General features: G+C 41.5%; 1 protein-coding gene across 2 annotated transcripts; it reads left to right on the top strand.

Moving 5' to 3' along the window:
- Window positions 1–101: 101 nt before the first annotated feature.
- On the top strand, window positions 102–24592 carry LOC140995061 (Golgi apparatus protein 1-like). 2 transcript variants are annotated; one of them, XM_073464958.1, is made up of 27 exons: window positions 102–434; window positions 6840–6869; window positions 9006–9092; window positions 9467–9682; window positions 10034–10237; window positions 10688–10759; window positions 10843–11029; window positions 11472–11689; window positions 12081–12202; window positions 12456–12557; window positions 12930–13083; window positions 13317–13334; window positions 15048–15185; window positions 15389–15475; window positions 15592–15654; window positions 15913–16026; window positions 16563–16651; window positions 16809–16926; window positions 17174–17266; window positions 17434–17571; window positions 17942–18065; window positions 18160–18302; window positions 18492–18593; window positions 18818–18925; window positions 19060–19180; window positions 19354–19460; window positions 20872–24592. In XM_073464958.1, exons 1-27 carry the CDS (start codon window positions 102–104, stop codon window positions 21037–21039), a joined length of 3456 nt encoding a protein of 1151 aa, XP_073321059.1. In that variant the 3' UTR covers window positions 21040–24592. The 2 variants fall into 2 exon arrangements, with proteins under 2 accessions (XP_073321059.1, XP_073321061.1); XM_073464960.1 differs by lacking the exon at window positions 13317–13334.
- The last annotated feature ends 248 nt before the right edge of the window (window positions 24593–24840 follow it).

Raw genomic sequence — 24840 nt, 5'->3', positions numbered from 1 at the left:
CCGGAAGTCGATATCTCCTCTTGTCAAGAGGGCTTTTATTGTGAACTTGCTGACCGGAAGTGATGCAGCATAATTAGGACTAGCTTGACAGTGGTGTGAAGATGGCGGCGTACAGTCGCACTCAGCTGCTGCTGCTGCTGTTATCGTTACTGGGTCTCTGCGGCTTCGGCTCCGTCCTCGGGTCGAAGGCAGCCAGCGGCCCGGCCGAGCCGCCCAACCCGCCGGTCATCAGAGCCGCAGATCCCCCGGCAAAGGATGCACCTGCCGCGGCTGCTGCTGCTGCTGCCGCCGCTGGGGCCTCACAGCCTCGAAGGGCGACCGGTTGGAAGCTGTCGGAGGAGGAGGCCTGCCGGGAGGACCTGACCCGCCTCTGCCCCAAACACACCTGGACCAACAACCTGGCCGTGCTGGAGTGCCTGCAGGACCGCAGAGAGGTAAGCGACCTGCGGCGGGGCTGGAAGGGTTCACACCGGTCCCGGGAGGTGATGGGGATGTGCTGGGTGTGTCGCCCCGGAGGTTCAGACCCACACCGGCTGTCAGCGTGATACTGATGGAGAGGCGAACATCTGCACCTGCTCCAGCCTCTACACGCTCTTACACACAGCTGATTAGTCTGAGGCAGATATTCATATTTTCCTCCACACTCCAAGAGCTACTAATATTTTGACCACAACAACATGTGAGAAATATTTAAATTATGCAATATTACAGAGGAGTAACTTCAAGTGTCTCGGACACACTTTTCACAGATGTAGTAAACTTCCTCTTCCACCACACTCAGCCTGTCCCCATCTGTAGTAACTAAATAAATATAGTCTAAAATATATGATGTGTTACTGAAGTCTGGTAATATTAGAGGTCAAATTAACATTGTATACAGATATACAGATAGCGTCTATTCAAATACTGTATGTACCCTAATCAAAGAGTTTGACATATAAACTAAACAAAAGTGACTGATGTGAAAAAAGACCATAAACAGTAAAAGAAGAGTTTAATATCTCAGATTTGAGATGTTGTCTAGTGTCCAAAGATCTCTCAACAGTCTGTAGTTTTGCCTTAATGCAAAATGTACTGATTATTTGGATTTCTAATATTTTACTTAATTAGTTAATTGTACATTTGAAATATCATATAATAACATAAAGGCCTAAATGCTGTTTCAAAGTCCTCTCCACAATCGATTAGTCGCTGGACAGAAAATGTAAATATCCTTGTAAATGAAATGTGTTTGGGTTTTTCAACCAAGACAAGCTATTTGAAGACGTAAGACCCATCAGAAATTTACTTTGCTTTTGTTTGTTTGTTTATACGATATATTGACCTAAAACTACCATGTTGGCCACTCTTACTCCACCTGTATAACTGGCACGTTCAATTAAATTGTACAGTACTCAGTTTAATGCAGAGGTTTGATGTAGTTTGAGGTTTTCCCACCTCTGCACGCCTCACACTGCACCTGCTTACTGCCACCTCAGTAAGGTAATAATAAACCTGAGTGAGGCGTGAGGTGTGTCACATGACTGACAGGGTGAAGATAAACCACAGTTTTCCTGCTTGTGTTCTGTTTCTTTGTCGCCGTGATAAAACATAATCCAAGCTATTATTTTTCACACTGATCACAATCTGTTTCCAGATTTGCCGCCCACATGCACACATTAATTTTGGATAGTTATTTTGGAAGTGAATGTGAGGATCAGTGGTGAAAGTACATTCACCCATACTTTACTTAAATAGGCAAAAGTTTTGAGGTTCTTGCACTTTACTTGACTAATAGATATCAAACATATAGGTTAATCTACCCAGCGGTATATGAAGTATTAAAAATACATCAGTACATCAGTAATTATAATCCGTTAATAAAATACATATTTTTCTTTTTGGTACTTTGTGGTACCCATATGTTGCTCATTTTCATTCTCTGTTCACTTGCTTTCATTTTTAAAAAACACAATATTTTTCTCATACTGTCCATTGCTGCAGCACCTGTATTCACCCTCTGTCTGTCTGAACGCTCTGTTTTACCTCCTGTCCCTCCTGAAAACCCCAGTCTGCTATGATTGGTCAGCTTCCACAGGCCTGAGCGGGCATCGCCCACCAAGTCTTTATATGAGTTCTGCCGGTGTTTTTGCATCCTTGGCCATGCTGGGGGCGTAGCTCAGGGCGGTGACTGTATGGTTGTGACATCACAACCTTACAGAAGTCCTGACAGCTCGTTCGACAGCAAAGTTTCTAAATATATAGGCTGCATGCACTTCTCCGTGGATTGAGGGTTTAGATAGTTTCACAGTGTTGTTATAGCACCTAGACATGCTGGATAATCAAAAAAGACATGGAACCTCACTTTTTACAACATGGGACCTCTATGCAGTATCTTGCTGCTCATACCATGTACGTTTAGTGCAGTAAGGTTTCGAATGCAGGACATTTACTTGTGACAGAATAATTGTTGGATAGTTGGAAGCACAGTACAATGGCTATAAAATAATGACATCATCGCTTTCACCGTGCTGTTTTGTCTGCCACTAGGCATGAAGTCTCCTGGAAAAATTAAGACTGAACAATGATCCAGTCAGACTGGCAGTCTGCCACCATTTCTATCTGCTTCATTTCATCACATTATAGACTAAACGAATGAACAAACTCGTGTTTTGTCCTGTGTTGTTGGTAGTTGTTACTGCGTGGAAAACGGAAAGCGATCCAGTTCTCTTTGCGACAGTGGCGCCAACAATAATACCACTTGGAAACGCCAAGGCGGGAAAGTTGTAAAGTTGTTTCCACTTTAGGTAAAAGATCTGAGCACTTTTTCCACCGCTGACTTTAATGATGAGTCGTTTAATTGATTAAATTATCAACAGCAGTTATTAGACTTGTGCAGTTTTGGAGTCCACTTGTTTAGTTTATGTGTCCAGTCAGGTGACCCCTCACAGTGTAGACTGTCACACAGAGCTGCTGCTCTTCTTGAGGACAGAGGCTGATTTGAATTTGCAAAACTCATTCAGGCAAATTTGTGACATTGGACTTGACTTGACTATTTTGAAAATGGATTAATTGCAAGCTAAAATACTGGTTCCAGCGAACACGTTTCACGGGTTTCCTGCTCATCTTTGTCTTGTGTGATCTTGAATTTTATGTCTTTCGTCGTGGACTGTTGGTTGGAGATGAAGAGGCAGTTTTATGGGCGTTATGAACTTGCGATGGCCGTTTCCTGACATTTTAAAGACCAGATTTGGCAGGATGTTTGGCAGATTCATTGATAATGAAAATGATCTTCAGCTGCAGCCTTAAACTCAACATATAAGCATCTAGTGGCATTTTGTTGAATTCTGCAGTTGTTTCCTCTTCTTTTTCTCCGTCATTCAGAGTTTGGTCTCTGATCTATTAGAGGTACACATCAGATGTGATGAAGAGTAGTACCCCAATTTAATCTGTCCAGTTTTCTCTCACACACACGCACACCTTAACCTCCCATACCAAACTTCTGTGTTAAAAATAATAGGTGTAATGATTTGAGTCTTAGAGAATTACGTGTGAAATGTTGTACTCAATGTTGACACTTAATCTTTATCTATTTGAATGGATTTGAATTTACATCTTTAGGGTTCATCAATTTAAATGTAAAATGTAAGGGTCCAGTATTTAAAAAAACTGAATTCAAATTTCTCAAAATTCAGTTGAGTCAAATTTGCATCTGAAGATTAAAGTATTCAAAAAAAATTTTTAAAAATCAGGTTGCTCAAATGGGATTGGTTAAATACAGGCACTAAAATTCAGCATTTAATAAATGTACATTCTTGAATCAATCCTGAATATTGGTTGACTCAGTTTTTTAGATCAGAATTGTATCAACATAAATGTATTTATACTGTATCATTTATTTATATTAATATCTTTGTTAATTTGTGCACCATAATCAAAAATAACAAAGATCATGGTTGTGAAATTGCACCACTTTAAATCACCTTATTGAAAAAGACAAGAAAACCACCTGATATCAGATACGTGGCTTTTAAAATAAAATATTTCAGTGTTCTAAAATCAGCATTTAAATGTCAACAATAAGAACACAGTGGTTTGATAATGGGTTTATAACACATGATAACATCCTGTACACAGATGTAAGTGTTTATTGATGTTTTTTTAAACAACTATAACTCTTCATGTGAAACACGGTTGAAATGATATGAAATATGTCTTCATAGGAGACGTTATAACTGTTGATGCCGCACATTCATGATTTATAAACACGTGAAAACTGCTGACGTGCAGTTAAACATATTGAAAGAATGAACATAAAACTGGACTCTTTCACCCCAGAACCATGTTGACGTCAGCCTCCACCTTCCCCCATCATGCTGACGTCAAATACACACACACACGGACACACACGGACACACACACACACACACACACACACACAGTCCTCCTCCTCCTCCTCCTGAGCGATGTCCTCTTTACAGAGATAATTACAGCGCTTCAACCCTATAACAGCTGTGGCCTCCTGAAGAGGTAAATGACTCTTATAAATCTGCCTCCTCTCCAGAGAAAGACACCCCCCACCGACACACACACTCTCTCACACACACACACAGCCTAGACGCAGCGCTGGCAGTGAAGCAGCGTGTGGTTACTGAACAGACAGTGTTTGAGTATTTATTTGTGGTGATCTAAGCCCTGAAATCCGACACTTGAGAGACATTTGAGGAAACGCAGTTACAATCTGACTACTGAACAGGAAGTCACTTTGTCGCAGCACAAAGAGCCCTGTGGACATTTTTAGTGGTCATTGAGTCAGTTTGTCACTTACTGACTGTGGATTGACAGTGTGTGAGGATGCTGTTGTGGATCTTAGAACAGCTTCACTCCGCCTCACAGAGAGGGAGGCAGAGTGAAGCTTTCTGTCAGTGCAGCTTTTTACTCTGTTGCCAGCAGATTTATTTTGATTATCGTTCACTACATACAGATGCTGGCTGTCCATTTATTAAGACTTTCATCACAACATCACTATGTACGTGAGTGGTTCCCTGCCTGGGGGTCGGAGGCCTCTCAAGGTCTCACAAGATGAATCTAAGGGGTTGTGAGATAATTACTGTGGCAGGAAATGTTCATTTCTTCAACAAAAACTCATTGACAGACTATTTTTCCAATTGGAAATGCAACTAAAATTGAACAAGAAGTGACCTGTGAAAACAAGAACTATGACTGTCCAACATAATTGCGATTCACGATATTATCCTGATTATCATCGAAATAGTTTTAAAAGATTTAAGATAAGATATAAGATAAAAGCTAAAATGGCACTAAACATAGTGGAATCACTTAAACCTTACATTCTGTTAGGAAACAAGCATATTTTTATTGCGTCACAGAGAGGACACACATCTCCTTTTTTTTCGTGAAAAACAATCAAGAAATCTTAAGTAACTTCCTGCACAAATAAAGGATACAGAAATGATGGTAACCTCATCTCGCACATCCGATTTAAATTGTTTTTGTGGGGGAAACAATGCGCAAGCTTGCCTTCAGCCATGGTGACAGACTCAGGCAATTCAAAATAAATCAAGAAACCTATATAGGACTGTTCGTCAGCGAGCTGGACGGCTTTTTCAGGTCATTCATTCAAGGATATTGACGATTATTGTGAGTGGTGCTGACTTTGTCCGTCTGCATTACGTCGCCGAGCATGTGGATATATCAGAGCTTTCTGCCGCTTGCTGCTGCTGTAAACAAGGTTGGTAAGACCTGGTTGCGGCGTGAAGCTAAAACAGTGAGCTATTAGAGGCTCCTGTAGCGCTACTGACTTGTAGACAATTCTCTGTGGATGCAACACTGCAAGAAACATGTAGTCACTTGAATGACTTTTATTCACAGTCTGGTGCTGCAGACAACCAAAGAATGTTGCACAACAGGCATTTGTGTTACAGTAAACCTACAATAAACCCTTTGTTGGCTTAAATTTAGTGGTTGGTTTCACACTGCCAACTTTCCTGACTTTATCTTATTGTGTTTTCTGTGATATAAACAGAGTTCTGTCACATTACCCCCAGACACAATTATCCGTGTTACCACTTCAGTTTGATCAGTCTATGTGATTAATCTGGTCTTATTTCAGAGGCCTTTGATGTGAACGGAACAGCTCCTCCTTGATTAATTACCCATAGTTGAACTAATTAGACATTTTTATCTAAGAGACCACTGAGGGTCTTTTTCCTCATTACGGTTGTTCCTCTGTCTCTGAAACATTTAGTGGAAATGGCATTTTAAAGTCAGAAGGAGGCTTTTTGTCTTTGTTCCCGTGGGTTGAGGAGAGTTAACATGAAGTGGCTTTCATGTCTTTTTACTGCAAAGTGACGCGAAGCTGTACGAACAGCTTCTCCCCACTGTGTTTGCTCTGATAGTCAAGGATGTCTGTGACTATCTGTGAGGAGCCTCTGCTGCTTTGTTCACATGAAACTGCAGCACAGAAACATTTCACTGTGCCAGTCACTTGATGTGATATTGCTACCAGTTTCCTTATAGCTGGTTGTTCTCGTTTTTTTGAAACAAAGTAAAGGAACAGTACAGGAAATGCATTCACTGCATTTTCCATCTTACACAGCGACACAAAAAGACAGCGCTCAGGTTTGGCTTGAATATTGTGTTTTGTGGGAGGACCAATAGGCAGATTTGTGTGTGTGCACATGTTGTCTCTCTTCTTCTGCCATATGCACACACCCACATACTGTAAATACACAGAAAGAGCTTGATTCTGCAAAGAGATGTATTTTAAATCTTTTTTTTATAGTGATTTGTCCAAAAAAGGCAGCCGTTAATTTTTTTCTCTCTGTGTCTTTCTGCAGGAAACTGAGATTGCTCCAGACTGTAACCATGTAAGTATTCCCTCCAGCACACACATTCTCAGAGTATTTTTTTCTTTATTAGATCATTTATAGATATGATATGTAAGAATTCTGCATTAAAAATCAGAGAATGAACAGACCTTTGTTATATACATTATCCCAAATGTTTCCAACATTGTTCAAACCAAGAGAAATCCAGAGGTTTACTCCAGGTAACGTGCGTTTCATTTGGTCGCCTGTCGCTACTTCCGGTATGGGGAATTCGGAGACTAAACCTAACGTGAATAAAACCTAATCTCTACTCGTCTGAGTGTTTTTTTCACCCCAAGTGGCCAGATTAGCTGCTTTACCGTACATTAGCCATAAACTAGCAGCTGACACACTGAGGGTGTGCCCCCCCTAAAGCCTTAAGCCCTGAGCCCTCAGATGGCCTTACTGTACACACAAATAGAAACATATGCAGTCAGAGGTTTCAGTAAAAAAGTTCCATATTGTTTCAAAAGCTCATTGCTTGTTTGTTGTTTAATAAACTGAGTGATTTAAGTTGAGAATCGGCTCTAAGAGAAAATGTCAGATGTTAGGTAATATTTTTTTTATTTGTGAATAAAAAACGTTGCATTTAGAAAAATGACGACATCCAGATTATTGTAGCTTATTTTTGTAAGTGTTTTCGGGAGAGCCCTCAATCACTTCACGATTTGACAGGGGAATAGCCTTAAGTCCTCTCAGACTTACTGAGAATGTGCCTCAAAGTCTCTGAGTCTGTGAGGGTGGGATTGGGCCTATGTGTTTTAAATCAGGTCAACTGTCACTCAACTCAGCACTCACCACAAACTCTGGTTCCCTCTTTTCTTTTTCCCCTCTCCTCTCTGTAACGCTACGTTCATGAAGTAAAGTACATTTCCCCTCCAGATCCTGTCAGCAGTCATCATTACAGAACATAAACACCCGATAATAGAGATCACCTCTGCAGATCGCTGCTGCAGTCAGGTTGATAAACAGGAGTGACGATAAATCCACTTTTTAATCCCAAAAGTTAAAAGTAATCTACAAGCTCTCCACTAAACGGCTCCAGATCAGAGAAAAATCACATGGGTTAGGTCCAGATGGGTGTTTAGTCCTCTAGATGTTCCTCTAGTTTGTTTTTCAGAGCTGCAGCGGCAGAAATGACACATTTTGTGTTTAAAGGAGAGAGGAGACATTTGAATGTGTTTGTGTGTGGTGTATGGCATCATGTCATGCCTCACAGATCTGCAGCATGGCCGGAGACTCTTAGTGCTGTTAAACCACATTTAGTGTCGGTGTTAGAGGCCAATAATTAACAGCAGAGATTACCCTTTTTTATTTAACACAGATCCCAACACACATACCTACATAAATCTATCTCCTTTGTAGGGCGGTGCAACAGGATTTTACATTGCACAGCCCCAAAGATCAGGATCGAGGAATATTAACCTCTTGGATCATAATATTGGATATATAGTATTTTATATTTACTTGTTTCAAACCTCCAGAAATGTATGAAACTTCCTTTTAACACCTTTAACACCTTAACAGTCATATTGTCTCTTCACTTGCTGCTGCCCACACTCTTAGAAGTAAAAGAATTCTCGTCTTGCGTACAAACCACAACTGACAACCTTCACAAACTGTACGTTCAACACCTTCTTACTTTGTTTTGAGGCTCCTGAAGCTCATCTCAGTGTCGTCTGGATGATAAAACTTCAGTGTTCAAAGTTCACAGTATTTAAGAGCACTCAGGTTTATGAAACGCCACAAGGTTAATGGACCACTTGGACTATCTTTTTTACAGCAACGGAAAGCACTGGCTGTAATCAACATGACACACACACACACACACAGACTCTCTTGTTTTGTTGTGGTGTTATTTTCTGGGCGGTCTGACTGTCAGTTGCTGTTATCTGTGGCTGCTGCACCTGGAGCCTCACTGGCAGGAGAACAAAACAATAAATGCTTGAATTTAAAAAGACAGAAAGAGAAGAGAAGAGAGTCTGAGGACAAGACAGACATTTAGAAATCTGCAGGGTCAGTGTTGGGTTCAGTTTAGTCTAAAGTCCTTGTATATGTTCGCCTACTCGGCAAATCAAACTGATTCTGATTCTGAAAATGTGTTTTTTCTTTTTTTTTTGTTCCTTTCTCCTGCAGCTCCTGTGGAACTATAAACTCAATCTGACCACAGATCCAAAGTTTGAGTCGGTGGCCACGGAGGTTTGCAAAAGCACCATCACTGAGGTCAGTCTGCCCCGCCGGAGGCTCAGGGTTCAGCTTCCTGTCAAGTCAAGTGAAGCTGTCAGTCTGAAGTGTTGTCAGATGTCATTTAAAAAGCACAGTGGGTGTTTCGGCACAGAGTTACATGATTGACTGAATTAAGATTGAACTAAGTGAGTTTGTTTACAGATTTGATTTAGGTAGTTTACTTAATTAAGGTATAAGTGAGTCCTACATTATCATAGTGCACAATATCAGTAATCTCAATGCTCAAACATATATAGATCGCTTTAAACTTTGTATCTCATTATTAAAAAATAGTTTCCAACTCATCGCCAAGACAAACAGGTTAACTTTGTATCTTGGTGTCCGTCCTGTCTCATGTTCAATGCATGCAGATAAAGGAGTGTAACGAGGAGGAGCGGGGGAGGGGCTACCTGGTGTCCTGCCTGGTGGATCACCGTGGCAACATCAGCGAGTACCAGTGTAACCAGTACATCACCAAGATGACCAGCATCATCTTCAGCGACTACAGACTGATCTGCGGCTTCATGGACAAATGTAAAGAAGACATCAACAGCCTGCACTGCGGCAGCATCAACGTGGGACACAAGGTGAGAGTGTGTGTGTGTGTGTGTGTGTGTGTGTGTGTGTGTGTGTGTGTGTGTGTGTGTGTGTGTGTGTGTGTGTGTGTGTGTGTGCGTGCGTGCGTGCGTGCGTGCGTGCGTGCGTGCGTGCGTGCGTGCGTGTGTGTACAGATACCACCACACAGTTCTAGTGGGTCATCAGTGATGATTGAGCAGGATTGCTTTTGTGTAAAAATCCTGCTTAGTACACACAGCACCTTTAAGTACAGTACTTGAGTCAGTACAAAGAAAGCTACCTTTCCGTTATCCAGCTGTTATTGTCAGCAGTGATGAAACTTTTACACATCCTCTGTCTTACATCTGCCTTTTTCTCATCAGGACGTCCACTCCCAGGGTGAAGTGATCTCCTGTCTGGAGAAGGCGTTGGTGAGGGAGGCGGAGCAGCAGGATCACGTTCGACCAATCAAAGAGGAGTGTCAGAAGGCAATCCTGCGGGTGGCTGAGCTGTCGTCAGACGACTTTCACCTCGACCGACATCTTTACTTCTCCTGCAGAGACGACCGCGAGAGATTCTGTCAGAACGTAAGAAGAATCCGCTGGTTCCTGCAGGGTTTTACACCTTGAAAAAAATAATACAGACGACAGCTTCAATGAATCCAAATAATATTGAAATGAGGGTTAATTATAGAAAATGAATATGCATGAAATGACACGTACTGAATGAGATTTTCATTCAATTAAGTTCAGTTAACTTATAACAAAATGCGGGAAATGTGTAAAAAATAAATCTACTTTGTGTCAGTGTGAAGAAATCCTCTTTAAAATTCCTTGATTGCTTTAATTGTCGATTATATTTTGTATGAATTGATTTGTTGTTTTGTTTTGCTTTTCACAAAATTCCATAAATTTTTTTTATAGATTTGTTCTGATAACTAACAAACAAACAAAGGGACCAAAAGAGATAATTATCCCTCGTTAAGAATCTGTTTTGAAATATGATAAAAAATTCTCTTTTGTTTCTCATCTTCACAGATTCAGGCAGGAGAAGGAAAAGTCTACAAGTGTCTGTTCAATCACAAGTTTGAAGAGGCCATGTCAGAAAAGGTATGACCAACTCAATATCTTACCCCTACGGTGGATTAAAGTCACCTTGTTTCGGGCCATTACGCTCTCCTTCTCCTCCACAGTGCCGTGACGCTCTGACCACTCGTCAGAAGCTGATCTCTCAGGACTACAGAGTCAGTTACTCTCTGGCTAAAGCCTGTAAGCTGGACCTGAGGAAGCAGCGCTGCAGCCTGGACACCAATCTGCCGCGAGCCCGCGAGGCCCGGCTGTCGTACCTGCTGCTGTGCCTGGAGGCCGCCGTGCACCGCGGTGAGTGGAGCGGTTTACACCAAACCAATGGTTAATTTCCAAATCATCGAAGTGCAACACATTATTGAACTTTCTGCCTCCTGATGGCAGTAGCGTGTCATGTAGTCCAGTGAACTACTGTCATACAGACTCATACAACTCTCAATAAACTATATAATGACTGTGATGCTGTTAAAACACTGCAGTAAACCGATGCTAACAGCTGATAACGCTGCAGAAAGTTTCTTAATCCTGATGTGGGTGTGTGATGAATATTCTGCCTACTCTCTGTTATCTGCAGAGCTTCAGGACTCTCAGTCTAAAACTTTACACTGATACTCTGCTGAAATAAGAGAGAATTACAATAAATCTACTGCTTTTATCATACTGTAAATAAATGTATGGACCCCTTTTGTGTCAGGGCTTAATTGTGTCAGTAATAACTGGATCTTGTGCTGTGCAGGTCGTCCAGTCAGCGGTGAGTGCCAGGGTGAGATGCTGGACTACCGGCGGATGCTGATGGAGGATTTCTCTCTGAGTCCGGAGATCGTGCTGCACTGCCGGACAGAGATCGAGGCTCACTGCTCCGGTCTGCACCGCAAAGGCCGCACACTGCACTGTCTCATGAGAATCGGACGAGGCGACCGCAGCACCACCGTCGACGGCGTCTGTCAGAGTGCCGTAAGACCGCAGCCGTTATTTTCACTGTGATGCTTTAGTGTTAAAGGAACAGCTGAGAGGCTGGACTGTCACTGACTAATGACCTGAGTTATTACTATGCTGGTTCAGTTTTTAAGATTGTTAAATCTGGCGCTGCAACTTTTTAGCAAAAATGATAGAAATGTATAGAATATTCCGCGAGAAAATAGATGTTTGACAATGAAAATGAAAATGTTTGTCACACAAACTTAAAGTGTATAATATAAATCAGAATTGTATGTATGTATTATCACATAAACCCGGCAGCCTTGTTTATCATACATCTTGAACAGGCTGTAATACACACAATGTCAGTTCACCAATAAATAAAATATAAAATCCTCCTGCTGACATTTATATGTTTCCACTGCAGCTGCAGACTTTGATCCAGTCTGCTGACCCCGGAGCCGACTACCGGATCGACCGAGCGCTAAACGAGGCCTGCGAGTCCGTCATCCAGACCGCCTGCAAACACATCCGCAACGGAGACCCAATGTGAGCTGGTTACACACACACACACACACACACACTTTATGCATTGTAACTATTGTTACTTTATGCTAAATCATCTTTAAATGACGATCAGTTGATCCTTTTTGTTTTTGAACCTCATTAAGAGTGTGAATGACGAATCATTAATTATCAGTGTTTGTCCCTCAGACACTGATTCATCATCTGATGTGTGTGTGTTTTTGTGTGTGTGTGTGTGTGTGTGTGTGTGTGTGTGTGTGTGTGTGTGTGTTTGTAGGATCCTGTCGTGCCTGATGGAGCACCTGTATACAGAGAAGATGGTGGAGGACTGTGAACACAGACTGTTGGAGTTGCAGTATTTTATATCCAGAGACTGGAAGTGAGTCTGCTTTGAGATCCAAACATTCATCTGGGCATGGCATATTATTAATGACTGCGCAGACACAACAGCACTTTGAACCTTTAAAGTTCATTCTTGACCGTGGAAATACTAGTTTGACAAAATAGATCCACTTATTGGCTGTTATGTGAAGGAAATTAAAGACATTTTCTCAGACTGTACTCTGATATATGACATTTTTCACTTGATTTATGAATTCTAACTTTGACACTCAGAATATTGAGGTGAAGCCAAAAATTCAGACTTCATATAATGATCATTTTCTTTTCAAACTGAGCTGTTAAACAGAGGAGAGAAGTCGTATAATGGTCGTGGTATGAAACATATGAAGGCCCTCTCTCTGTCTCCAAGACTGGACCCCATCCTGTATAAGAAGTGTCAGGGCGACGCTGCTCGACTGTGTCACACACATGGCTGGAACGAGACCAGCGAGTTGATGCCGCCGGGCGCAGTCTTCTCCTGCCTGTACCGCCACGCCTACCGAACCGAGGAGCAGGGGCGCCGGGTATGAAGACGTTATGAACACACACACACACACACACACACACACTGATTTTTCACTGAGAGGGTTTCATGTATTCTCTGATTTATTTTATCAGTGTTCAAAATTGTTTTGGTTATTGTGGTTTTGTATTTGTTGAACTCTAATGTTGCAGTCTACCTGAGTATTGACTGATTACGAGGGTTGATGTGTGTAGGATCAGCAGGTATAACTCCAATGTGTTTTAAATTTACCAGGTGAAACCAGAGGAGGGGGTAAGTTGACTGTTGTGCACCTAAACCAATGATTATTGATCTTGGTGAAGGGTTAAATTGCTGATGATGCTGGCAGTGATTTCATCCATGTCTGTCAGCTTAATTTGATGCTCAACAGCACTTACCTGTACAACAGTTTACCAACAACAGCGACTTCAATCACTCATGTAATTTTGGTGGAAATGTAATGACTATAAAAGTAATTTTTCATATAATAGCCTTTTAACCTCAAGCAGCCTTCATCATTTTCAGTCTACAGTCTTGCTAGCAGCTCTGTGAGGCCGTACGTAGGCACAGTGGTGCTCTGAGATAAATGCTAATGTTGCCTCCTTATGCGCCAATAATTAGATATATGCTAAAGTTTATGACGTTGTAATTTTATGAGTTATTGTTTTTCTCATATATTTTGTAATGAAAATCACTTTTCTGAGCTTAATGGTCTCATAGAAATCCCACCTCTGATCTGTGACTGTGAGCTCTGGAGGTTCAGGCCAAGAGCTGACTCTGTCATGAGCTGCTGTTTTAGTAAATCAGCTGCTGAATACACAAAGATTGTGGCTGCAAACTCAATGAAAACTGCAGCCCACATTTGTAAATCTGGCCCAGTGTGTCTTGGCATCATATCAACCCAGTAATCAGGGCCAAGTCGATAAATACAGTCAGAGACCGGAGCAAAAATGATATCTTAAAAAGCAACTGGGAGCCAGTGCAGGAAAGAGATCAGGGTTGATGAGAGCTCTTTTCTTTGGACCAGTTAAAATATTTACGTATATGTATATACAGTATGCAGCTTGCATCCAGTTCCAGACTCTGGTGCTGGTCTACAAGGCAGTGAAGGGAACTGGTCCTTCCTACCTCCAGGCCACGATCACACCGTACACAACACTGCTCGACAACTGGCTCATCTCATTCCTAAAAGGAAGAGAAGAAGTCTAAGAACTTGCTGGCTGTGGCACTGAGCATATTCTTAGTTTCTTGAACAAAAGCAGCTGCCAAATGAATGTAATGATGAAGCCTGACTGTCCCTGATATCCATGTAATCAGTGTCTGTCCACAGAAAAACAATGAGTAGGACGGTCCACCTGGCCCTGATTTTTGGTAATTACACACATCAGCGGGAAGACCCTTGACAGTTTGATTTGATGTGATTATACGCTCTTGGTAATCATTGTGCGTGTGTGTAAGCACATTTTTGCAAAGTGAGGACATTTTAGTTTGGCTCACACTTCTTCAAAGAGCTGTTGAAGACTTAGTTTTATGTCGAGGTAAATATATGTTCCTCTGCCCTCACTCACTATGTGTGTAGGTGTACAGCTGTACAGCTCGACATTTATCAAACTAGTTTCTAAATAATTTTCAGTCGATGAATCATTCCAGCTCTACACGTCTGTTTACCTTTTAAGGCACTTCTGTACTATTATGTGCCAAGTCTGGTCAATCAGAGCTGGTTGAAATGAATGCAGCTTTAGGGTCTGGGTGTGTCAGTGAGGGTCCTCACAAGAGTGGACAAATGAATCTAATCATTTTGGTCACAATCTTTAATAATCAAATTAAAGGGATCCTCATCAAAAATGTTTTATGTTGAATGAATATCTGCTGATAATACATACTTTCTTTGAATATCTCTATCTGCCTCAACAGTTCAGTATAATCAGGCTCCAGTATAAGTTTACGTGTGTGTGTGTGTGTGTGTGTGTGTGTGTGTGCTTGCAGTTATCTCGGGACTGTAAGGTGGAGGTTCAGAGGATTCTCCACCAGAGGGCGCTGGATGTGAAGTTGGACCCCGAGCTGCAGAAACGCTGCATGACTGACCTCGGCAAGTGGTGTAGCGAGAAGACAGACGCTGGACAGGTGAGACGGACTTACACCGTCACTACTGCTGACACCGGTTTCTATTTTAATCCTGTGATGGATCTTTGGGCGCCCTCTGTTGGTTGTTGGTTCAACATAACAGCTCATCTCACCCCTCATCATGTTCGTTTGAAACAAAACACTTCAAATACTAATCATGTATGTTTTACTGCTGACCACTTCCACATCATATGTGTGTTCAGGAGCTGGAGTGTCTGCAGGATCATCTGGAGGACCTGGTGTCGGCCTGCAGGGAGGTTGTGGGCAACCTGACGGAGCTGGAGTCAGAGGTCATTAATATTAAGTGGAAACTAGAATTAATGCTCACCTGAGCAGCTGAGGTTTAAATCAGTGTGTTTCTTTGTCTCAGCTCTACATTTTTAACTTCTCTGTCTGTTTGCTGCAGGACATCCAGATTGACGCTCTGCTCATCAGAGCCTGCGAGCCCGTCACACAGGCCCACTGCCATGTGAGTACATGTACTTTTCTACGTGTGCAGGAATATACACAGGGGGTACACAAGATAAAACCAAACATCTGGTAATATGAATCTTTTGCCCTCATAATCTGGTCAGATCCTGTTAAAAGTTGCTGTTACTTCATGCTCCAAAACATTTATTTAGTATTGTTAAAATGAAGCAGGGCTTAAGACTCCTTTAATGAAATGTAAATAATAATGTTTTTAATCGTTATGTTGTGTGTGTTCGTGTGTTGTGTATGTGTGTAGGATGTAGCCGATAACCAGATCGATACAGGTGATCTGATGGAGTGTTTGGTTCAGAACAAACACCAGAAGGAGATGAACGAGAAGTGCGCAGTCGGCGTTACACACTTCCAGCTGGTCAGTTGTCATCTGTTATCTCTCTGTACTCTCTCTCTCTCTCTCTCTTGATCAGTGTTAATTTGCTTTTCTCATTTCCTGTTAATTAGTTTATGTCGAACTAACAGCAGTTTTCATGTTCGCTTGACTAATTTAGGAAATTACAAATCCAAATGATCTTTCTTGGTGTCTCTCAACCCTTTTGTTGCCTCTGCCAAGGAGGTTTTAGTTTGTTCTATATCAGTCCTTAAAAACCTGTGGACAGATTTCACCGAAGTTTGGTGCGAAGTTAGTTCAAGGCAAGTTGTTAGTTCTGGTTTGGAAAACCTAAAGGATTGTGCGGCCTCATCAGAGATTTGCTCCTTAGTGAGTGCCTCTGTGTTCTTCTCTGTCGCTGTCATCTGTCGCCTGATCTTTCCTGACATGTTTCACATCATATTATGGTTACAAGACAAAAAAATGTCAAATTAAGAAGATGCAATTTTGCAGTGGTTGTTGCTGTTTAATAAGTCTTATCAATAAATGTCCGTTTCTCCCCGACTGTGCTCAACTTTTAGATTCAGATGAAGGACTTCAGGTTCTCCTATAAGTTCAAGATGGCCTGTAAGGAGGACGTTCTCCGCTTGTGTCCAAACATCAAGAAAAAGTGAGTTCGGAAAAACATGCAGAAAAATAGAAACTTATTTTTCACTTTTCACTCTTTCCTTTTGTTTTGTTCTCTGCACCGTGTGGGTGTTGTATGTATCCATCTGATGTGATTTAAAAGGACATAATTCACACTCTCCATATCCGTCAACCTGCAGGGTGGATGTTGTCATCTGTCTCAGCACCACAGTGAGGAACGACACGCTGCAGGAGGCGAAGGAGCAGCGAGTTTCACTGAAATGTCGTAAACAGCTGCGGGTGGAGGAGCTGGAGATGGTAGCGCTCACACACACACACACACACACACACACACACACACACACACACACACACACACACACACACACACACACACAGACTTACTGTCCCTTATCTGAACTCACATTGAGGCTGTTTTCAACTACTTTTACCCTTCAAATAATAAAATAAACTGGTAAACTTTCAAGCTAAAGTAACACCTGGAAATTTTACAGCTACAGTACAACTCCTGTTTCTCCTCTACGTCTCCTTTTCTCTCTCTCAGTCGGAGGATATTCGTTTGGAACCAGAGTTGTATGATCCCTGTAAGTCCGACATCAGTCGTCTGTGTCCCAACGTGGCGTTTGGTAACGCTCAGGTAAGAGGCATCACACACAGCAGAAACAGGTGAAGCACAAACATTAAAAAAAAAACATTGTATGTATTAAAAACATTAATAATATCTATTTTTGTCTCTCTTCCTCCCCTTTCCTCCATCATATCATTTCTCTCCTCCCCCCTGCCTCCCCCTCTGCTGCTCCTCAGATGATCGAGTGTCTGAAGGAGCAGAAGAAGCAGCTCAGTCAGCGCTGCCACCAGCGGATCTTCAGACTGCAGGAGGTGGAGATGAGCGATCCTGAGCTCGACTACCAGCTGATGAGAGTCTGCAAGCAGATGATCAAGGTGACGAAGAGGAGGAGGGAGAGGGAGAGTGAGAGGAAACGGGGGAGAAAAGCACTGGGATTTTGTAGGATTTCAACTCTTGGTACCAGTAGCTCTACAGCTGTCAGATAAATGTCGTGGAGTAGAAAGTAGAATCTCTCGAAGTACAAAAAATAGTATTTTGAGTAAATGTACTCCATTACATTCAATGACGGACTATCAGCAACATTTCCGGTGCACTCACTTTCAATTTTGCCTCGAAATAATGCCATTAAGATGATGGCTGGTTGAACTGTTAGCATGTGTCTTTGTTGTAGCAATGTCACCGTGTTCCCAGATCTCAGCGGTTATTACAAATCTAAATGATCCTTCAAACTCTTCTCTCCTGCAGCGGTTCTGTACCGAGGCGGATGCCAGAAACGTCCTTCAGTGTCTGAAACAGAACAAGAACAGCGAGCTGATGGATCCCAAGTGTAAACAGACGATCACCAAGAGACAGATCACACAGAACACAGGTCAGTGAAGAGTCTAGTTTCAGCTGATATGAAAGATTCAGTGAGTCTGAACCTGATCTGACTCAACAATTTCTTCCTCCTCTTCGTCCTCCAGACTACAGACTGAACCCGGTGTTGAGAAAAGCTTGTCGAGCCGACATCCCAAAGTTCTGCCAGCCCATCCTGAACAAGGCGAGCGAGGACAGCGAGCTGGAGGGTCAGGTCATCGCATGCCTCAAACTCAAATACGCCGACCAGGTCAGTGCACGACTGCACAATCAGCTGCCTAAAATGTGTGTGGATAAGGACAAAATGGGGCATCAAAAGTAGTGCTTCTATTAGATATGTACATCTTTTAATTGCACTGGTAAAAATAATTAAATACATTCTGAAACACTGCCAGTTGCTTTATTAAATTGTGTGTTTTCTGGCTGGGGTTTGGTTCAGAGGTTGTCTCCTGACTGTGAAGACCAGATCAGAGTGATTCTCCAGGAGTCAGCGCTCGACTACAGACTGGACCCACAGCTGCAGATGCACTGCTCAGATGAGGTACACACACACACACACACACACACACACACACACACACACACACACACACACACACACACACACTTATTCACATTGTCTATTTTGGATGTCTGGCTTTCTCTGCATCAAACGGACTCTTTCGATTCCTCCTTTTTGTCTTTCTCACTGTCGTCATTTTCCTTTTTCTTCTTTTTCTCTACGTCCTCCTTCCCTCGTCTCCTTTCCTGTTTCCCCTCCTGCAGATCTCCAGGCTGTGTGCGGAGGAGGCAGCAGCTCAGGAGCAGACCGGTCAGGTGGAAGAGTGTCTAAAAGTCAACTTGCTGAAAATCAAACAGGACACCTGTAAAAAGGTAAAAACTATTTACCATCTTTGCTCAGTCCAGTGCACGTCAGGAAAATATGGTCTGAGTGGATTCAGTGTTAGTGCAGAAATGTAGCTTTGTTTGCTCCATCTTCCTCCTTTCTTTGTTCTTCTTGTTTGCAGGAAGTCCTGAACATGCTAAAGGAGAGTAAGGCGGACATTTTTGTGGACCCGGTTCTCCACACAGCCTGCGCTCTGGACCTCAAACACCACTGTGCTGCCATCACACCCGGCAGAGGACGACGTGGGTGCTTTCATACAATATATTTATATTTGCACAAAACTTTTTCTGGCTCATAATGATTGGCTTATTGTAGGATGTGGAAGAATTGAGAAGCCTTTATCTTTTTCACTGACTCTGATTCTCCACTGTGTTTTTGAATGTCTTCAATTTGTTTTCTCCCTCTCACCATCCAGAGATGTCGTGTCTGATGGAGGCGTTACAGGACAAAAGAGTTCGTCTGCAGCCCGAGTGTAAGAAGAGACTTCAAGACCGCATCGACATGTGGAGCTACGCCGCCAAGGTGAACGTTCACCTGGTCATGACTCCCACAAAAGACTGCATTGTTTAGTCTTCATGGCTTGTTCTACTTTACATATTTAATTACTGTTCTATTTGTATAGTAGCTGATTAGCTTAAACTTATTATACACTAATATTTTGACATGTTGGTAAATACACTTAGTTGCTCTCTTGCTAAGAGTTAATGGAGATTAATACCGCGTTCATATGTTTAGAGGAGCTAAAGCCAGAGGAGAATCAGCTTAATTTAACATGAGCACTAGAAGCTCATCAAATAAGTGGTGATTTTGTGGGGTATGTGTATGACTGTTTTTGACACCCAAAGAGAAATACTTACAGCACAAATTTCTTCCGGAAACAAAACTTGTTGTTTGGTGTTTGGCACATTGGTCCTTTGCGCTATATGCTTATGTCAGTATGCCAACATGCAGATGTTAACTAGTTCGCCATCCTACTTTAGTGTGTTGGCATGCTAACATTTATGAATTAGCTCTTAAATGCACAGTATGTAATTTCTGCTGCTACAGATTTCTCAGTCAAAACAACAACAAAAGGTGGAGTTTGATGATGTTGTGAGGTGCGTGGGATCATGGGAGTTCATTATTAAACAGAACAGGCAGCAAACAGCAATGTTCCATCACAAGTAAGCAGTCCAAACAAAGGTAAACAATGATATCTAGCTGGTTCACAGTCTTCCTTCCTCACTCTCTGATGAATCATCTGGTGTTTCCAGGGTTTCCCTGGAAGTTATAGCAACTAGAGTGGGTACAGGGGACTGACAGGTGAACAAATCAAACACACCATTATCTAGAATAAAGTTACAGGTTTCTTTGGGTTTGAACCTTGTTGGAAACATGAGAATACTGTGAGATTCAGTGTGCCGTACCAAGCTACAAGAGGGAATAGATACAAAATATAAATATAAAATACAAACATGACTATACATTTGGGATAATGTGAGCACACAACTCAACAAACTCAGTACAGCTAGTGTTCATGGGAATGTCATCAGTTTTAGGTATTTGATCATAAACCAAAAACTGGACAGGCTAAATTTTGGAATGATGATGGCGTTAGAGGAAAACTTCAGGAGATTAGCAAAGTTATGACAATTCATCTTCTGGGGACAATGAATGTTTGTACCAATTTCATGGCAATCGAACCAATAGTTGGTGAGACATTCACTTAAAAAGTTACAACTTGCTGGTGTCTCTCTAAGAAAAGTCATCAGGGAACATCATTAAGGAGCCGTGAACATCTGGACAAAATTTCATAGTTATCAATCTAGTTGTAGCCAAGATATTTCAGTCTGGACGAAAGTAGTGGACCGGCGGACTGACCAACAAACAAACATCTCCTCACTGCTAGCATGGCTAATTTGCTACATCAGTAACCTATCCCTCTGTCCTGCAGGTGGCGCCAGCAGAGGGCTTCTCAGACTTGGCCGTGCAGGTGATGACATCACCCTCTAAGAACTACATCCTGCTCATGATCGCACTGAGCGTGTGCGTCCTCTTCCTGGTGGGGCTGCTGTGCGGTCGGATCACCAAGCGAGTGACGAGAGAACTGAAGGACCGGTAGAGGACGAACGCTCGGACCCCTCAAAAATGACTGACTCCTCTTCTTCTTCCTCCTCCTCTTCCTCCTCTCCCAGATGCTCGGTCTGTAACCAGCCAACCTGCACAGTGCCAACGCCAGTACCCACATCTGGAACTCCTCTGTTTATTGGCTGCTGCTGAATATTTGCATCAAATCAAAAACCTTAAATCTCCATTTGGGCATCTCCAAACTTCCAGAGAGCACTGACTGTCGGATTGGAGCGTTTTTTCTTTGATGATCATATTGTTTCTCCCAACAAATTGGCTTTTGCCGAGGACTTTGATTGGGGTCGGATGTGAGGTCGTCCGGCATCTTAAAGTTTCTAAATGAGCGCTGTTCATGATGTGACTGAGGGCTGCTGCTTCTGAGGTTAGGATCGCTTTCCCCTCGTTGAGTCCTGATGCTTTTTGTGATATTTAATGGAGACTGGAGCATGTAGAGCAACAGGACTTTGTTTCTTTCTAAGTGACTGTGGCTGCCTGAAACGCATACGGAGCAACTTGAAATCTAGAGGCAAAACATTGGGGTTGAATTATGTGATGTTACCGTTGCTTTTAAACATTTTCTCATCAATCATGACCTCCCGTCCTCTTCACTCCTGTACAGGATCAAATCAAGCTCGACAGGTACAACTCTCTACATTTGGACTAGTTCAGCCACCTAAAGAAAATTCTTCTGGATATTTTCATCATGATCTGTGTGGTCTCTGTTCTCTGTTGCCTTTAACACAATCAGTCATATAATACACAGAGGCTTCATGTTATAACTGGATAACCTGCCAGTGCACAAACAGCAGTCTTCTTTGTTTTGTGAGGGAGGAAGTGATTGTTAACGTGGATGAAGCATTTAATCATGAGACTGTTGGTGTTCTCTGCATAGGAAGTTTCTTTTCTTATTTTCAAAAGTCTGATTATTTGTGTATTGACGGCATGCAAGAGGTTAAAACACATTATTGAACCCGCACTGAGCTACTAACACATCGGTCTGCGTTCCCTTAGGCCTTAAAAAGGGGCACTATGTAGTTTTGGATTAGAAATTCAGACTCAGAATTTTAATATTTACAATTTTAATGAGGTAATAACACAATTTATAAATATTTATTTTTCCATAACTGAATAAACAAGCTGTTCTCAGAGGAATATAAGTGTTCAGTGTCCCAGAACACTGTTTGAAGCTAGAAAGGTGGCGGAGTCCGCCACATATAAACAAAGTAAAACAGTATGAAATTGTGATGTCCTTTAAGGTCAGTTTGTTTATTTGGTCATGAAAATGGATGAAGTCAATGAAGATCTTTATCTTCATTGACTTCATTGACTTCATCCATGTCTTGTTCTGCTGCCATTTTAATCAATGAAGATCTTTATCTTCATTGATTAAAATGTCTTTCCCAAAACTACGTAGTGCTCCTTTAAAGTCAGATTCTGCATGTAAACGTACAGTAGACAAACTTCAGTCGAAACACTTTCTGAAATGGGCACATGCAACTCAGAAATGGCATGTCATACAGGGCCAAAGGATACAGGGTTTTTTTTAATTAACCTGAAGGCAATTAGCCTAGCTTAGCATAAAGACTGGAGGTTGGTGAAAAACAGCTTAGCTCTGGCCAAAGTTTTTAACACCTTTTAGATCTCTAATCAACAAGCTATATCTCATTTGTTTGATCCAAACACAAACAGAAATGTGAGTGTTCACATGTTCACACATTAAGTTGTGGTTTCAGGGGCAGTTTTGCACTGGATCTATTTTTTGGCGGGTTTTAATGACTTCTCTGAGGTCAGGCTGGGCAATATATCGATATTATATCAATAATTTGATATGAGACTATATCGACAGTATCGTCGTAGATTGTGGATATCATTATATCATGACATGGCGTGACTTTTCCTGCTTCTAAATGCTGCATTACAGTAAAGTGATGTAATTTTCTGAACTTATCAGACTGTTCTAATACTTGCCTTTATCCACTTAGTCATTAATCTGATGATTATTTATCATAAATCTTATTGTGTTAATGTTTTGTCAAAGTTCCAACAGTCATCCTTACAATATTGTTGCAATAACGGTGGAGGTCTTTCATCAAAAATATCGTAATATTTGATTTTACCATAGCACCGCCCAGCCCTACCATGAAGTTGCCAGGCAACCAACGGAAACAGTTCACATAAGCACTGTACTAAATACAAACTTGTACAGAAATAGTTTTTACATTTATGTTTGGATTAAACAAACAAGCTATAACATGTTAGGCAGTGATCTTTACAGGCGTTACTAGAATTTTTAACTTTGCACAGAGCCAGGCTAGCTGTTTCCTTCTGCTTTTTAGTCTTCATGCTAAGCTAAGCTAATTGCCTTCAGGCTCCAGCTCTTGTAAAACAACTGTGCACCACCAAATGTCTTGTTCTGCTGCCCCCACGTGGCCAAGAAAATCTATTTATATCAGATGAAGCAGCTTTAAGTTAGGAGAGAAAAAACAAAGTGCAGCATCAGGGAGAACTGGGGTGAACTGGAATATTCTGATGTGTTTTAGATCAAAGTTGCATATGACTGATTGTGATTTAGATAATTCTGATTTATTTCCACATATGAGTGTTGCCTGAAGCTTGAACTGGCTGATCAGATGTACATTTGCACTTCTATAATACATGTATGTGACGCATATGAGCAAAATATCTGTCACTTTTACCAGGCGACGTGAAGCTATTACTAGAAATGCATCAAATCGTTATAATAAACAAAAGGAAACTGTTTGGCTTCATGCTGACGTAACAACAAACCCCCAGATAGAAAATAATCACTCGGCATTTTATAGACATTCAAGCCATAAACATATTATTGTTTTTTGTTTCAGGCTCATGGCTTGTAACTTTAAGTGTAACTGAAGATGCAAACATTATTTTGTTGTTTTTTTGTTGTTTTTTTCTGATTGATGAATATTTGATATTTGATTTTGCACTTTACTTGTCTGCAATGCTTTGAAGTTTGTTTGCTGACATGAGCTGATTGGACAGTGAGCCTCGTTCATCTCATTCATTTGTAAAAAGATTTCTAAAAAAGTAACCACACCTTTCTTTCAGCAACAGATTTGCAGCTTTTGGCTGCAGGTAATATTTGTGAATGACTGAAAAACAGATGGTGATCACCGTTTTTCTTCTCATTTACAACAGTTAATGCAGCAGAAGTTGCAAATCAGTTGCAAACACATTCTCAAAGGATTTCGTGTGAAAAAAAGAAAGGTCCTCTACCTGAAAGCCGAGCCGATCGCTCGTCAGATAGAAGCCAACAGCTCGCCGCTTTCAGCTTTTCTAAATGATCTTTATGTTCCTGTATGTGTCATCAGATTTAACAGGAAGAAGAATATCATAACCAGTTTTGTACGCAAGTCTCTACGTGTACGAACCTTATCAGTGTGCAGTTTGTTTCTTTTCACATTATGCCATGTAATATGACGATGTAACAGATTTATCATTGTGAGATTTGATTTTGCTGTACAGATAAAAATTTGTCGATTTAATAAAACTGTCTGCAGATTTTCATATCTTTGGCTCAACTTGTGTCTTATTATAGACATATATATATATAAATATAATATACGTCCTGGACCTTTGCCTAAAAACACTCAGATAATAATATCTCTAGATATGGTGAGGAAACAGCTGTAAACACAGCAAAAACAAACAGATCTCACATGAGGCAACTCACCAGTTTATCTCTTCCTCTGTACACAAACATTGGAAGATACAATCTAAGGCAAACCAGTCCAACACCTCTACAGTAAACTGTTTC

This window comes from Pagrus major, chromosome 4 (genome assembly GCF_040436345.1).
Source record: "Pagrus major chromosome 4, Pma_NU_1.0".
NCBI lineage: Eukaryota > Metazoa > Chordata > Actinopteri > Spariformes > Sparidae > Pagrus > Pagrus major.
Note: the sequence above shows the minus strand (reverse complement) of the source record. Positions and strands in the feature narration are given on the sequence as shown.

Coding starts and splice junctions, on each gene's coding strand:
- LOC140995061 (XM_073464958.1), top strand. CDS start 102: ATGGCGGCGTACAGTCGCACTCAGCTGCTGCTGCTGCTGTTATCGTTA. Junction 16,652..16,808: donor TGTCCAAACATCAAGAAAAA/GTGAGTTCGGAA, acceptor GTCAACCTGCAG/GGTGGATGTTGTCATCTGTC. Junction 19,461..20,871: donor TGTGGAGCTACGCCGCCAAG/GTGAACGTTCAC, acceptor TCTGTCCTGCAG/GTGGCGCCAGCAGAGGGCTT.